At 39.2% G+C, this 16,324-nt stretch overlaps 1 protein-coding gene across 4 annotated transcripts in view; it reads left to right on the top strand.

The window, feature by feature from the left end:
• The window catches only part of MET (MET proto-oncogene, receptor tyrosine kinase), a 93,863-nt gene that overhangs the window by 51,859 nt on the left and 25,680 nt on the right, over positions 1-16,324 (top strand). For all 4 annotated transcript variants that reach the window (XM_030464735.1, XM_030464745.1, XM_030464726.1 and 1 more), the window contains exons 6-10: positions 3,374-3,534; positions 4,753-4,855; positions 5,044-5,180; positions 7,573-7,737; positions 8,602-8,701. In XM_030464735.1, coding sequence (XP_030320595.1) covers positions 3,374-3,534; positions 4,753-4,855; positions 5,044-5,180; positions 7,573-7,737; positions 8,602-8,701 — 666 coding nt within the window. The remainder of the gene's footprint in view (positions 1-3,373; positions 3,535-4,752; positions 4,856-5,043; positions 5,181-7,572; positions 7,738-8,601; positions 8,702-16,324) is intronic.

Genomic DNA, 16,324 nt, shown 5'->3' with positions numbered 1-16,324 from the left:
TTGCTAGCTGTTAAGACAGATTTCATGCTCTGCTGGACCATGACATTTAACATTATTACTGAAAAAAATATAGAACAGATTATTCTTCATCTTCTGATCTGTCTTTAAACCCATATGCATAAAATATGAGAAACAAGCTTGTTTTGTTCCTAACAAGCAGAGGATGACCTGCTTTGCATAGTATCTGAAATTCAGTCTGAACTCTCCCCTTAATATTTTGCAGCTTTCAGAGGGACAGACTGCTTGAGATATGTCATATGATCACTTTAACCTGAGGGAAACACAGAGCTTCTCCAAGGATCTGGTCCAACAGACACTAGCTAAGTCTCCAACAAAGTTTTCCCAGGTTCTTACACAGAGTGGTGTGCAATTGAAAAGAAAAAAAGATATTTTTTGCCCTCAGGAGTAATGGCAGAGAAGAAATCCAGCATTTTCCCATGGAATTCTGCAGTTCTCTTGTCTCTCTGCCCTGCTATAGGCACCTTTCCTAGGAGCTGTGGGTGGTGGGCAACAGCCCTGCATCCCATCCCTGCATCTCATCCCTGCAGGTAGCACAGAGGCCCAGTTCTGCCAGGGCATCCCCCCTGCTTCAGACAGCATGAATGTGCCAGGACACATCCCCACCAGAGCCCAGCTCCCACCCCACACCTTGGCACCCCACCCCACTCCCACCCACTGCCTCTGCCAGCAACCAGGAGTGTTTTGTCAGCCAGGACTGGTGGTGCCAGAGGAAAGCCAGGGGACTCAAGGGAGGACTCCAGGGAGTCTCCGTGGAGATCACTTGGTGCTGGAACAAATTGCAGGCATCTGTATGTGGCATTCAGGTCAGGCTGAAAGGTGAATGGCGTAAAAGGAGTAAAATTGGCGTCCCTTTTGATTCTTTGTTGTGGTCAAAAACCTGACATGGTTTGCTGTTGTTTTTAAAGTGAGGCATTTTAGCTGGCTGTTATCTCTGATGTATCAAGAAAATCAGGCTTTCTGCTGCCTGATTAGGTTGGAGGTTTTGCTGGAAATTTCACATGTGGCCTGTACATATTCTTGCCTCTTAATTAAAATGAATGGGCTGCTGAAACTTAATAAATAGATACTTTCTTCCAAAAATTTATCAAGTATGTGAGTGGATATTAACATAATGGTTGTCAACATAAACAAAAGAAAACCACAATACATAATTTTTTTTCCAAAAAGAAAAGTTAACTTTTTCTCTTTTAGCTCCTTTAAGAGTGCAGAGAGCAGCAGGAAGAAGCAGAACACCAGGCCTTGTAGCCAGACTTGTTCCATCTTATCGGTGGAGTTTCCTTTCCATGGAGGAATTTAGGATTCTTTGAATCTTAAATTCTTTAAATCCTAAATTTCATAGCATTTATAACTGATTTGGATCTTGCTTACTTTCTGTTACTATCTGCATGATGTATGCCCACAGAAGATTCTTACAGATGCCTCAGTTCAAAGTCCAGGAGGTTCACTATTCATTCGTGTCAACTCTCCCAATCAAAGGCCTGCCAAACTACATTTGACTGCCAGTGATTTCATTCAAGACAAGTGGTGGAATAAAAATAAACTCATAAAGAACACTCAGGGGTAATTTCTACAGAACCTAAATTAAAAAATGTAAGATTTAGTTTATTTCTTGCCATCTATTTACAAGTCTTAACTCCTAAATTTGCTGGCAAATTGTATGTTCATTCTCCCTCAATTAAAGCTCATGGGCTGCTATCAAAAATCTCTTTTGGCAGATTACTCAAAACCAGTTAAGTGCCTTTGGTTTTCATTGTGTATGGCTCTGTGAAGCCCAATTCTAACGCCCTTGTTTTGCTAATTTATGGGTTATGTTTCAGACTCTTGAAATGCCACATATCAATACAGGATTGTACAAAACATGAGACATCCTGTATCCCCACAGAGCAGCTTCAGTTTCTGCTGGCTTTTTGTTACTCCAGAAATAGATAGTGGGCTGAGATATTAAGTATAGTGGAAAACTAAGATCTGAAGTCAATCCAGTTTTTGAAGAGAAAATAAAAAAAAAAAAAAAGGGAAAGTTAAACTTGGAGATAGCTTATGCTCCATGGGATACAGTACTTCTCCACACTCTGAGCAGCAGCGCTTTGTGTTGGGGGGCTGTGCTTGCATTACTCCTTCTTTACAGGATTTGTGCAAAAGTACTGTTTGTGCATAGGTGTCCACTTCTTTGCTCATTGATTCTGATTCAAAGCTCATTAAAATAGCCTGAAGCATTTTAGATCAGTCTCTTTGTCTGGTTTCTAATGGGGGCAGTAAATTTCTCTGTATAGAATATATGGTATATTTCTTTTGAAGTATTCTTCTGCTGCCTTTCCATCTACAGTAGTTCATGTGTAATAGTCTTGAAGTATGGCTACAAGAGAGTTGAAAAGAAATGTTCTGTCTTACTGGAATTCCAGATGAAATAATAGCTAAGGGTCTCTCAAACACTTGCCTTTCAGCTTGAAAATGAAGTTGGGTCCTTTGAAAGGCACAGCTGTATTGCATTTTAGGGGCAAAATTACTATCACTAAAGCACTAAGTCTAAGGCATTTAAGCACTATGACCATAAGTCTGTTGTTTATCCAGTGGTACTGGTAAGTTTGCAAAATTATGCAGTATTGTTAGATGTCCCCATAAACCCTGAAAAAATGTCTTTTTAGTTATTTTTTTGTTGTTTTTTTTGCGGGCAGTACTGACCAGTACTTCTGCTGAGTTTTGTAGGACTTCTATAGTGTTCCTACATTTTTCCCACCATTGTTATATTTTTCAGGACAATTTACAATATACAGAAAAAAAAGCATTTCCTTTGTAGATTGTCTCTGTATTTCTGAGAGGTAGTTTATTTTTGACTCAGAATTAGAGGTGACCAAATGTAAAAGATGTAAGGAAAGAATAGCAGAAGTCACGTTAACTTTATCACAGCCAACGCAATATCGGATTTTGGTGTCTTTGAAGCTACTTCACTCTGAACCTGACTTTCATCAAGCTGACAAAAAAATGGTCATTTTGGGGCTCTTTTGTGTTCAGCATTCAGCTTCTAACAAAACAAGTACATTGTGTGTTTAACATGCCAGAAATAAGATGTGAAAGACAAGAACGGCGGGATTTAAGAGACTATTACAATGCACAGCTTGTTCAGTGCCCCTAAACACTATCCTTCAAAGCTTTCTAGTATAGGTTTTGTTATTTATTGCTACTGTCAGAGAAACCTCATAATGTGACAAATGAAAGGTGAAGAACAATTAAGATGAATGGTAGTACATGGTCTACCAGAAGAAGTGCTTTTCTAAAATTATTCCTTTGCACATTCTTTAACTCTGTTTGAAGTTCAAGAAAATCTGATGTAACCAACACAATATTTTTTTAACAGATTCTCCCAAGCAGTGCTCCCTTAGAAGGCAGGACAAAACTGACACTGTGTGGATGGGACTTTGGATTCAGCAAAACTAATAGATTTGAATTAAAAAATACAGTAGTCCATATTGGAGGACAAATATGTGCTCTGGAAGCAAGATCCAGCAACAAAAACAAGTAAGAAAGCTAAAATATGAATTTCCATTTCTACAGATGTTCTTTGTGTGGTATGGATTTTTTTATGATATAAACATTCAATCTGTGTCATCTCCCAGTTCTCAAATTTCAAGCAGGAAACAATCCCTTAGTTTGATAATCTTCCCCTCCCCCCCCCAAAAAAAAAAGTGCTTGAAATGGGCATCAAATAGATCTTGTTAATGCCAATAACTCCTGCTGAAGCTTTTTCTGGTTTGTCTGCAAATTGCAGTGGGAACTGTCACAGAACAAAACTATCTGAAGGTTTGCAAAGGGGGCAGGTTTCCTTTGGCCAGGATTATGCTGGGCTGTTATGTCACCTCTGTTTTCTTGATCTGTGAAGCTGCTGGAGAGAACTGTGAGAAGATGCAGGCATTTCATCATCCATGGGCTTATGTCCCTCAACTGCACCTCTCCTCCTCCTCCTCAGAAATAAGTGTTTGAGACAGTGGAATAATGGCTTAAGTTCAAGACAGAGGTTATTCAGGTTGATACCTTGAAGAAATAGAAAGTTCAATGAATATCCTCTCTCAGTTCAAAGCACATGGCTATCTACAACAAAAGAAATGTGCATGCAAGAACATGGCATAGTTCCTTGTTCATATATATAGTAGCAAATGGTCCCCCAGCAGAAGTATTGAACACTCTCCAATCTTCTAATCTGAACAGTCTAAATGCAAACAAAATGGTTTTAAGGAGAATAGCTCATACATGAAACTGTGTACATGTAATGTAACACATTGGCACATGCTGCCACAGAAGTTCAAGTTTAATTTTTCGTAATATTTACATTTGTACAGCAAACTTATATATACATACATATATATATAAGATGCATCTTTTTCTAATCCTGTTGTCTGCCAAAATTTGTCACTAAAGGAAAATTCCAAACACCAACTCAACCATTGAATGGGAGGTATTATTTTTCACTAGCATGCTTCTTTTTTCCCTGAAATTTATTTGGTATAGCAAAACAACTTTCTCTGGCCAAGTATAAACACTACAGTGTTTGCATTTAGTATTAAGGAAGACAACCACAGCTCTTGTAGCTGTTGTTTCTGAAATGTCCCTGACACGCACAGATTGGTGATTTGTTTAGTATGGATCCCTCATTATTACAAGCATGATGAGATTGTATTTTAATACAAAGAATTAAGTCAGGAAAAAATGTAATCCCATCTTTTTCATTGTTTTCCAAAGGCTGGAATGCATGGTTCCTCCTGCAAAAAATCCACGTTTTAATATATCCAGTAGTGTTTCTGTTGGACATGACAAAACAGTATTCAATACATTTTCGTATGTGGTAAGTACTTTGATTAAAACTTTAATGTCAAAACTAACTTCAATATTAATTGAAAGGACACTCCTTATGAGTCCAATGCATGTGGTAATTCTATATTCCTGTATGCTTTGATACTTCCAAGATTCCTTTTCACATTTTGAAAATAATTTAACAATCCACTGTTCTTACTTTTACCCCGCTCCATTCAGAATCCTGTAATTACAAGTATCTCTCCCACCTATGGCCCCAAATCTGGAGGAACATTGCTAACTGTTGCTGGAAAATATCTGAACAGTGGGAAATCCAGAAAGATTTTTATTGGTGAGAAACCATGCACTTTGAAAAGGTAATGTACTTACTAAAAAGTGATGCCTTTAATGATGAAATGGCTTGATTGAAATTTCTTGAAGTCACAAAAGACAAAAACGTCCATTGCTCTCCTCTGCTCATGTTACATATCGGAGAATTGTTAATAAAATAAGTATTCAGTTCTGGCTTCTATCCTGAATTTAGGGTGTCTGAAAGGTTCCTAGAAAGGAATACAGTTCCCTACAAGACACTTATTCTGTAATGCCTTCATTAACCTCATTAAAGGGTTGCATAGAAAAGTAGCAAATCAGTTTCTAATGGACTACAAATTTTCCATTTCACATCATTTTGTCACCCCAACTCTTGCACACTCAGCCCTCTCTCTTGTATTAGCAAGAGCCACTGTTCCTGCAGCAGTTCCCAGTGAGCATGAGATGTGTGCAGGTTGGCTACCTGAGCAGGGTAGGAAAGTGTATCCTGTGCAGAGGAGCACCTATTTCTGGGCTGCTATCAGTGGGCAGCCTCCAAATCAGACACTCTCCCTGGTGTATATAAAATTGTTTTGAGCATTAAGTCAGCATTTCTTGTGGCTCTGTACTGGCTCCAGTAAGAGCTCAGTTGAAAATCTTCTCATGCTCTGTGTGGAAATGCCTTCAATCCCAGCTAAATATAAAAATGAAATAACAGGCACAGATTCTCTGCTAGGGGCAGACAAGTGTTCTGAATTTCGTAGTCGTTCTACCTGCTTGGCTAAGTACAGAAGGGTGGCTCCCACTGGAATGAACAGAATTGTCACCTGTGTGGTCAAGCCCAGAATCTGGCCTACTGTGTTCCAGGAGCAAAATGTGCAGCTGTATTTCTAAGTTTTGAATCCCTTCTAATGAGCATGAAAGTTGTAGTGGTATGCTCTGCATGTAGCATCACACATGTAGAGGATATGTGGAAGCAATAGCCTATTAGTTAATGTCAGACTCAAAGTCAGGAGAGCTAAATTTAATTCTTTGCTGATAAATGATTTACTGTATGCTCTTGATCAAATCAGCTAAGTCTGACTAAATCAAGACGGGGATTTAGGTATTCGAGTCTGATATATAATCACTACCAAGATCTTCAGCGCTTCTGTACAGTGGCTACTTAATAGTTTAGGGTGGCATTTATTGATGTCATCATCTCAGTTAATGTACAAATATAAAAACTATTTGAGAATTATTCATTTGAGACATCTGCTGTGAGGTTGAGATGACAACCAGCTCAGACACCTGCTTCGGTAAGGTAAACCTCTAGGTATCAAACCATAATTTGGGCTTATGCAATTAGTATCCCCAGCATTCCTCTTTCTCACCAGCCAAGTTGTCTGGAGACTTTTGAACAGGTCTTAGCCAGTTTTGCTGGGCAAGTATTTCTCTACCTAAACTGGCAACTCTCCCTAGTTCCCAGGACAGCAAGCTCAAGAGTTTGTTTGTTTTTTTCTTTAAAAGATGTTTAAAAGCTTCCAGATACATATAAATGAATCACTAAATCCTATAGCCGACAGTGAACCCCACCTTCCTGGGAAGCTTCAGAAGTGGCATCAAATGGCCCTTTTGTCTAATCTGGAGACAATCTTTCACATCCTTTGAGAATGGCCTTATTTGGAGGGCTCCTGAATGTCATTGGGCCCAAATTACTGAAACCAGCCAGTAGAGTTTAATTCTCCAATTGTTACCCTTGTCTCTGATGTGTCCTGCTCCCTGCAGTCACATTTGATGTGGTTCAGGCTCCAGAATCCTTTACTCTCCTGATTCCCCCTCACCTACTGAGCTCCACATAGAGGGAGGACTTCCAGAACCAAGCATGAGAGAGCAAGGGAAAGGTGAATATCCCAGAGACTGTGCTGCTGTGCTGAATTCAGCTGAATTTCACCTTCTCCTCCTTCCTCCTTGCCCTCTGCTTGCCCCTCAGCAGTGCCTGGAGTCAGCAGGTGCCCCCAGGCAGGATATCTCTGACATACTGGTACATCCTCCCCCAGCACATTTTCTTGAGGTTTTTAACAGAAGGTAAATCTTGTAGATTTGAAAGAGAAAGACAGTATCCCTTGGTTACAGCAGAACAAGTCATTCTTCTTAAAATGGGAATACACTCATTTTCCAGACTGGAAGCTGCCTTTGCAGGGTGCAGAGGCTAATGTGGCTGTCACCAGAACTGGGGAAACACCTTCCACCTGGCAAGGTGCAAGGCAACAAAATTAAGATGAATCTTGAGCCTAAACAGTAGTGTTGCTGTTTCTACCTCACACCATGCTTGTTTGTTGCAACATGGTCATCTGGGGGGGGTATCAATGACTTTTTTTTACAAGTGGATCCTCAGGCAGGGTTGGGACTCAGCACAGTGTTTTAAACTGAGCACATGTTGTCTAATGCTGACAAGAAAGCACTTTTCTGTCCTTCCAGCATATCAGCAAACACTGTGGAGTGCTACACTCCAGCACAACGAATTCCCCAGGAATATCGTGTGAGGGTGGGAATCGATGAAGCCATTCGAGACGCAAGCGGTCATTTCATGTACAGAGAAGACCCTGTTGTTTTAAAAATTCATCCAGCCAAATCTTTTCTTAGGTGAGTAAGTTTCTTGGAGAAATAAGAAAAGTAATGAGTGAAAGAGGAGTGGCTGTGCTGTGTAGCAATCTATCAAAAGAAACTGCATTTTTATCTCTGATCTGCCATGCCAATTGCTTCTGTTATGGCACAGCTGCAGAGGGCAGATCATTTCCTTTCAGAGGTGAAGGAGAAGGGGGCAGGGCATCTCTTTTTTTTACATGATTTAGCTCCTAACTGCTGCTGAGCATACCTGTGATGTCCTGCTGAGATACCTACTGTACAGCTAAGTGTGTTTCCTACCCTGTATCTGGAAATCACACTGATTAGTGAGGAAAATCATTTAATGTGACAAGTCAGCTGTAGTCAGGAGAGCAAATGGATTTTAAAATAGTCTAAATCCAGTGCTACATAAATATTATGAATTTATATGTATGGTAGCATGTGTGTGTTATTAAGTGACACATTTATGGTCTCAGTAGCTCTAATCCAAGCCATCTGCCTTTGCCAAAAAAAATGTTAGCAGTAAAAGACACCTTTTCCACCACCACTGAAAGCAATAAGTTAGCAAATGTTAAGTATGAGTATACACCTTCCTTTAAAATGTACATGGTTGTTTTATATCCTGGCATACCACAGTTTTAGAGATTACTTTTATATTTCCTGTATTTGATTATTTGTTATACCAAGTGTAAAATTTGTTTCCTAGAAAAATAATCTCACCCTGCAGAGGTATGTACTTGCATTTACCCTGTATATCCCTAATTTGATTCTGTTATCATTTACTCTAAAACATAATTTGCAATTAAGATTATCATAGCAGATGTATCATTATCCTACTCATCCTCATTTTAATTGTTTCTAATTTTTAATTTTTTTTTCTAGTGGTGGAAGTACAATCACAGCTCAGGGAATCAACCTGAACTCTGTGTGCTTTCCTCAGATGGTGATCACTGTACCCAAACTGGGAATGAACTTCTCTGTGGTGAGTCAGTCTTGGAGAATACAATCTGTTATCTTGTCATCTTTCTGTGATGAATGGCCCAGAATTTTCAGTCAAAATACTTTGATTTTTGCCTTGAAACTCTGGGGCTTCTCCACCAACATTTTGGTGTTTTCTGCACAGACTGTTTGCACTGCATAGGCAAAACTTAAGAACAAATTTGAAATTAAGTTGGGGATAGAACAACAGTTTCCAAGGAACCTTTTCCAAAGAAATAAGGTTTTTACAGTATCTGATAACAAAGGGTTTATATTGCAATTTAACAATGCAAATTCAGTGAGTAGACACAGAGCAATGCAGTACAGGTATGTCATTACATAGCAAGTTCAAGTGCTACTGTGTTAGGTAGGAAATATACTCAAACTGTGACTGTGAATATAAAAGGAAAATGGAACACAGGCTAAGGAAAGAGGAAAATAAATATGTAAAATAAAAATCAAGATTTATTTTGAAGAATTTCTGATTGCCAAATTACCTATTGGGGCAAATCTTTCCTGACTTAGACAAGTTCAGCAACTAAGTTTTAAGAGAAGTTTGGGCATTAACAGAGTCAGTCAGGGATCTGAGCCTTCTTTTGTTACCTGACGATAACACACAGTGACTAAATCTGCATAAGGTAAACAGATGTGACCATGTGTTCTACTTCATTTTTATAAGGCAAAGAGGACATTTATTGGCTGGTTGTACTGAAACTGTTTCCTGTAGGCTTTTGCTTATACATTTGTCTTGCACCTCCAACATTTTCTTATCCTATAAGCTCTGCTTAGCCTGACTGAAGCTAAATTGACCTACACTCTGTATGACATCCTACGCTACTGATCGTATCTCAGCTTATTTCTAATGATCATCATACCCTGTTTCCTGTATTGAATTTTAAGTATTCAACCTAGGTTTGCACAAAGCATTTTAAACGGTATGTCTTCAAATTTGTAGTCTTTTATAGCTTCAAGGTCATCATATTCTTCACGATCCTAATTTGTATAATATTATGAGTGTCAGGACCTGAATTTCAGCTGGATGTAATCGTGGCTTGTAGTTTAATGGGTTTAGTTTTTAATCTGAAAATCAGTGCCCTTGCAATGAAACATGATGTTCAATGTTATCAAAATGACACTTCACCCATGAGCTGGAAAGCCAAACATGTCAGTGAAATCAATCAGACTCGAAACTTATTAGGTTTTGAGTGTGCATGACTATTTCTGAGTACAAAGGATGTCTAAATAAAATATCGTTGCTGAAATCAGCTCTTTAACTTTCACTTTGTGTAGATTTCAGCAGTCTTTCTTTTGAAGTAAGGATCATTCACTTGCTTTCTCTGTTCCCCTGTGAGAATATGCAGTATAGCTTCTCTCCAGGCCCTGATTCTACGTACCTTGCTTGCCAAATATGTGGGGCTTCCTCTGAATTTAAAGAGATTTTAAAAGATCCAAAGAAAGAACCAAATTCACTGTCCAGAGTGACTGGGAACTCCAGACAATGAACACTGTAGAGTTTACTTTCTCCCCCAAGTCTCAGGGAGCAACCTTTCCTTTGAGCAGTAGTTTGCTGACATTCTGACTATTGAAAAAAGGCTTGGACACAGCCAGTGAGAATTATCTCCCTTACTCCTTTTTTTTTTTCATACCTTGCAGTGTGCATGGTATTTGCCAACACACAAGAAGAGGTGGGTCTGACCCTCCTTTTCCATAGGTTATCTGTCCCTTACCACTGCTGAGCTCTAAGAATCTGTCCCAGTGTAAATGCAGCTGTACACAAGTTCATTCTCCCTGCACAAAGGCTGGAATATAACCTCAAACAGAATATAATCCAGAATGTTTTGTACTTTGGTGCTGCCCAAGCAATATATTTTCCTCTATAGCAATAGAAAAGGCTTCTGGCACTCGACACCTTACCCTGCCTCTGTGGCAGCCCAGCTCTGCTTGTCATTTGTTCTGACACCAGTCTTTACCTCGAGCTTATTTCTCAAGAAAGGATATTTGTTCTCAGGGAGAAGGGAAAGATTTATAAGTGACAAAGCAAGATTGCACTGGGCAGCTGAGGAAGCTGATGGCAGAAGATGCCTGTGGCTGCATCCTGTGCCCTATATCCCACCCTATGCTGGAGGTTCTGAGCCCAGTGCATGAGAAATATGCCAAAATAACTAACTTGCATTCAGTCATTGGAAAAGTAAGGATGAGGATATATTTCCAGCAGGGATCTAGAGCACTGCACTGACAAGCTATCTTGTTTATAAAGGAGAAAACAGGTCATGAATAGACTGAACCCAGACAAGTAGTACAGTACAAACCAAAATGATCAAGAAGTCCTGTAGTTGAGGTTAGATAGCTTTTTGCTTCCTTAGTTTGGGACAGGAGAGCTAACTGAGTCATTTTTAAAATTGTTAATTTAAGCTGTTTTTCTTTTCAGTTTTCTCTCACCAGCCTCTTCCAAGAAGCTGCTTTTGTCAGCACTCAGAAACTCTGGCTCTTGGGAAAACCAAAGCCAGCACTGAAACACATCCCAAAGCATCAAAGTACAGCTGGGAGGGACCACAAAGACCTAGCCTGGCCTGCTTCCCTGCAGCAGCAGCAGCAAACATACCCAGACCACTGCCTGACAGATATTTGTCTAGGCTGTTATTAAAACTCCTTGTGAAAGAAATTTCACAACCTTGCTTAAACAAGCTTTGGAGAGAGCTGCTCTACCTGCTTACCTAGTGGTTTGGAAAGACTTCTTTCTAATAATTAACCCAAATCCTGGCTGCTAATTAGCTATCTTCTTATTTAACCCTCAGTGAACACAAACAACAGATTACCGGTCTCTCCTGCTAATTTTACATATTTTACTGCATTATGATTCAGCTTTTCTCTTTTCTAGTTAAAACAAACCAAACAGCTCTACATTCTCCTGATAAGTGTTGTTTCCCAGACCTCTGCTCATTTTTCCCGCTACCTCCCAGATCCTCTATTTGCTTAATACTGGTAGTGCCTAATTTAAAAGACGTCTCACCTTTTTCTGTCAGCTATCTGTCCTCAGACCTTTAATTCACTCCCTCAGGCTTAATTGTGGCCTAGAGCCCTGATGGGGTCACAGTGTTAGTGGAGGGTCACTTCTGCAAGCAGGAGGGACTGTAGAGGATGTTCTGCACCCCAAAGCCTCAGGGAGCACAACCAGCTGATGTGCCCTGGGGCATTTGCTATTCACTGCCTCTTTCTTTCAGTCCTGGTGGAAGAGATGAGTGGTTCAACTGGTGAAAGAGTTTTTCTGGAACAACTCCCCATAAGAAAAGTACTTTCACAGAGACCAAAAAGTTCTGGGGGCTACATATAAAATAAAACCTATAAAAGAAACATACAAATTGCTCTTTTCAGCTTTCATGTTTGAGGTTTAGAACTTCTTAAACTTTTTCTTATGTAAGGAATATATGCTTTGCTTTACCTTTATCCTTTTTATTTCATATTTATTGCCTTAAAATTATTCAACACCGTGTTCAGACTAGTTATGTTTAGGTTACATTCTATGTTGACACTACCAAAATTATCCATTTTGCCTTTATTTAATTTGGTATTTCAGCAAGTGAAAAAAATGTTCTAGAGATATGGAACCATATGTTTCAATACTTGCAATGTGTTTCATTTTGATTTCCATTCCACGAGTTCTTTTGACTGGTTGTTCTGACTAGGAACAAAATACTTTAATTTCGGCAGTGCTGCATAAATTCCCAACAGCTCTAGATAATTCATAAATATACGCAAACCATCTCACTTCTGCTCACACTTCCAGTTCCTGTGTGAAGTGCAGAAGGAGGGAAGCAGCTCATTCCTTCCTTTCACTTTGCATTGTGCCTGTAAGAAAAGCTTCAGGCAATTTGGAGTGGTGTTGTCATTAGGAGCCCGTTTACAAAATCAGTGTCTTCTAACCTCATGCTAGATGATTCTTTTCTTCTGAAACATCTGAGGCTCATATTTTCTCTTTGAAAGAGATTCCCCAGAATCTCTTTGAATCTCTTGCCCAGAATCTCTTTGAAAGAGATTCTCTTCACATTGATTCCCCAGTAGTGAACAAGTGGTCATTTGGGGATCTTTTGTTGTTGCACTTTTCATTACTCTTCAGTAAGTAATCTCTTGAATGAGCTAAAGCTCATTCTTAGTTAGCATTCTTAATAAAGTATTTCTTAATTGCTCCCTGCTAGATGCTGTTTCCTGCTGTATTACAGGATTTAGGGTATTTTGGAATAACTCAAAGTTCCTTCATTGTTTACAAGTCTGTGAACATTCCATACTCATACTCATCAAAATGCCCATAACTCACCTTCAAGTGTCTGCTTGAAATTTATCAAATAATGATAGAACAAATTCCTTGGAAACTCTGGATGGTGAGGGTGTAATTATTGAAGAGATTCCTGAGTACCTACCCAAAGACACTTGGGGTTGGATCCTCTGTCTGTGTTGACTCTGTGGCATAAAGCTGCCTCAAAAGCCCAGCAAAGAGTTTCCCTTGTGAAGGGGAAACATTGGCTTTTCTTTTTGCACTGAGCCTGCATCTCACACATATCTATTGCCAAGGAGAGAGTGCAGCAGGCAGTGTCAGGGAAAAGCACATGCTGTGACATCACTGGGGTGTCAGGGATGCAGTGCTGGCAGGTACAATGACTATCCCAAGCCCAGGGAGGAATTTAGACTCCAGTTAGTACTGGTCATGTTGTCCAAAGGGCTGGTTCTCAGACTCAGGAGGTTTTAGTCTGCCCTCTGGTGCAATTATCTGAGACTGGAGGTATCATACCCCATGCCTTCCAAGGCATCCAAGAAGAGAACTAGAATAAAAATACTACCAGTCCATTAACACCACTCCTTGCACTACCTGAAATAGCACCAAAAGCCAATAAGTTGTCTGAAAAATCTTCAGATACCCTGATTAAGCATCGCTGCTTAGATTCTCACCTACACAGAAAAGCCTTTTGAATGGGGTTTCCTCGAGTCAGATATGAATTCACATCTCTTTCTATTGAGAAATCATCCTTTGGCAAAGATGGTTGGACCATCTCCCAGTCTGACTTTATCCTCATTCATCTTTCATTCCTCACTGGAACTCCAAAAGTTTACTTTTATGAAAGGAAAAATCATCCCTTTTCTCACTTATGACTGCTACAGATCTTGTAATATGCATCCAACTGCCCCTTTCTTATCTGGGTCAGCTGCTGGGAGACCTCTGGAGCCCAGAGATCTTCACTCATACTTTCAATGTTTTTCTATCAGATGAAAAAAAATTGAATTGGACACCAAAGTTCAGATTCTGTAGGTCAGGTTTGAATTAATTGCCTCAAGGGTCATATTTTACAAATGAAACAAGAATACATACCTTTAAGTGATGAGTCATATGCATTGTGCAATGGAATATTATTCCCTTTGGGGTATAGTATTTACTTATGCTTGTGAAATGCTCTATGACTTCTACATCTTTTTTTCCTTATTGTCTTCAGATGTAGATTATAGTCAAAAGAAGGATATAGGCTCAGCTTTTAAAGTGAATGTACTTTAAAGCCTAATTATATAAAAGTTAAAGGTGCTGGGTGATAGGCAGTATCTTAATTGAGAAGGCAATAGATTGAATTAGGGTTTCTTTCTTATAGATCTTCAATCCAATATTTCTCGAAAACTAAACCGTCATATTCCTCAATTGCTAAAACCAATTTCAAGGTAAAAATGTCATGTCAATTCATGTACCAATAAGGGCACTGCAAATAAGATTTTTCTTGACCTTACCAATCAGTCACATTGCATCCCCTCCAAAGAGTATTATTAGATTTTTATCATTTTCTGAAAGCTTCCTCTTCAGAGACCAGCCTGATAAAGTAAAGTATCTGATTCTAATAGATAGCCACAAACAAAGTTATGAATACCACTGCTATTCATTTAAGGGACATGACTACTCTGCAGTAGATAAAAAGTCTAATGAATTTACATTAATCAAATAAATATAATGATTACTCAGGACATATTTGTTTTTATAATTGTATATATTTTACTAATCCCTTCTTAGAATTGACACAATATGATAGATATCTTTTCCAATATTCATATATCATGGAAAACTATGGCTTCAACATTCATTATGCTAATGATGCATCTTATTAATACCATCCTGATTCAGATTAATATCTAGATCCATGTGATATAACAAAACATGAGATATGGTAAATGGTGTATAACAGGTATTCAAAAGAGGAAGAACAGTCTAATACTGTAAGCAAATGGAGTGAAATTCTGCCTTGTCTTGTATTCCACAGATTACTTTGTCATCATGGGTGATGCACAGGTATTTCTGAACTCGTGCTGGGAATATAAATGAGCTGTTAGTTAAATGGGTGCCAGCAGCATCACTGAGAGCTGTACCAAGTTACTTTGACTGAGTGACAAACTCACAGACATGTAACCCTTGTAGCAGAGCTCTAGTGCTCTGTTTCAGAGCCTTGAAAATATTTCCCTTGGCAGATTCTAGATTTCACAATATTATGCACAGAAACATATTAAGAAAAAGTGCTGATTTGTCAATAGCTAATTTAATCTCCCTTTCCAAGCCAGTATGAGTATATAACTGACTGTTTGAGAGGTTATGTCACTGATTTGAAATGCAGCAAAATTACATGGCATTAATTTAGCATATTAGAGACAATTGTAAAATAATTTCACAGCTTCTTCAAGCAGCATTTTATAATGAGAACAAATTTAATAAAAAAAAAAAAAAAAGCTTTTTTTTTTGTCCTTCTCCAAATGTGTAAAGGTATTCAGGAGCACTGTTAGTTTTCCAGGGAAATTTCTTCTAGAACAAATGTAAGATTGTGATGACTAGGAGCTAAGCCCCATTCTTACATGTCAGCCACTCTATTAAAAAAATTTAAAAGTGTAATCTCAGGGCATAATGTACAGGGAACTACTTTTAGTAGGTTTATACAGTTACAAGAGAAATACTTCTGTGGAGCTGAAGGCACTCTGTGTGTGCCAGAAGTCCTTCAAGCGTATCCACAGTAGGCAGCATGAAAGGGAGGTCCAGCAAAGGGAGCACACGATACCATCACAAACAAGCTGCTCTGCAGTTTGTGTGATGCAGCCCAGCACCCACCGTGCCTCCTGGAGGTGTGCTGTTGACATTATAATCAAATTAGTCATGTAGAAACCTCCACAGTCAAGGAAGAGAAGTTGACCCTTCTAGAGCACCCTTAATCTAATTAAATCTGTTGTCTAAGATACATCAGATGCATCCTGCTCCAGGTGAGCTTAATTTCCTCTGATCACTATAAAGGCAGTTTAGACAACTATCTCCAGCACAGGTGTCTGGATGCAGCCTGGATGAATCCCATCTGTAACAATTCATATTATCCCTGCAAACTTCCTAAACACAGTTTCAGATCAGGCTGCCTGCAGATTCCCTCTGTCCTTGCTTGCAGTGTAGAAATCCTTTTAGGAGGGACCTGGGTTCATCTCTTCTGTTTTATGAGGCCTGTGTCAAAGCCATATGTGATAGAAGGAAGCACCCTGGCCTGACATTTCACACTGGATCACACACCCCCACAGCACAAAGTATTCTCTGGCAGATCTTCTGTAGTGTAGGGTGCACCAGCAGCTTTCC

The sequence above is a fragment of the Calypte anna genome, chromosome 1 (assembly GCF_003957555.1).
Source record: "Calypte anna isolate BGI_N300 chromosome 1, bCalAnn1_v1.p, whole genome shotgun sequence".
Classification (NCBI taxonomy): Eukaryota; Metazoa; Chordata; class Aves; order Apodiformes; family Trochilidae; genus Calypte; species Calypte anna.
This window is presented reverse-complemented; position numbering and strand designations above follow the sequence as displayed.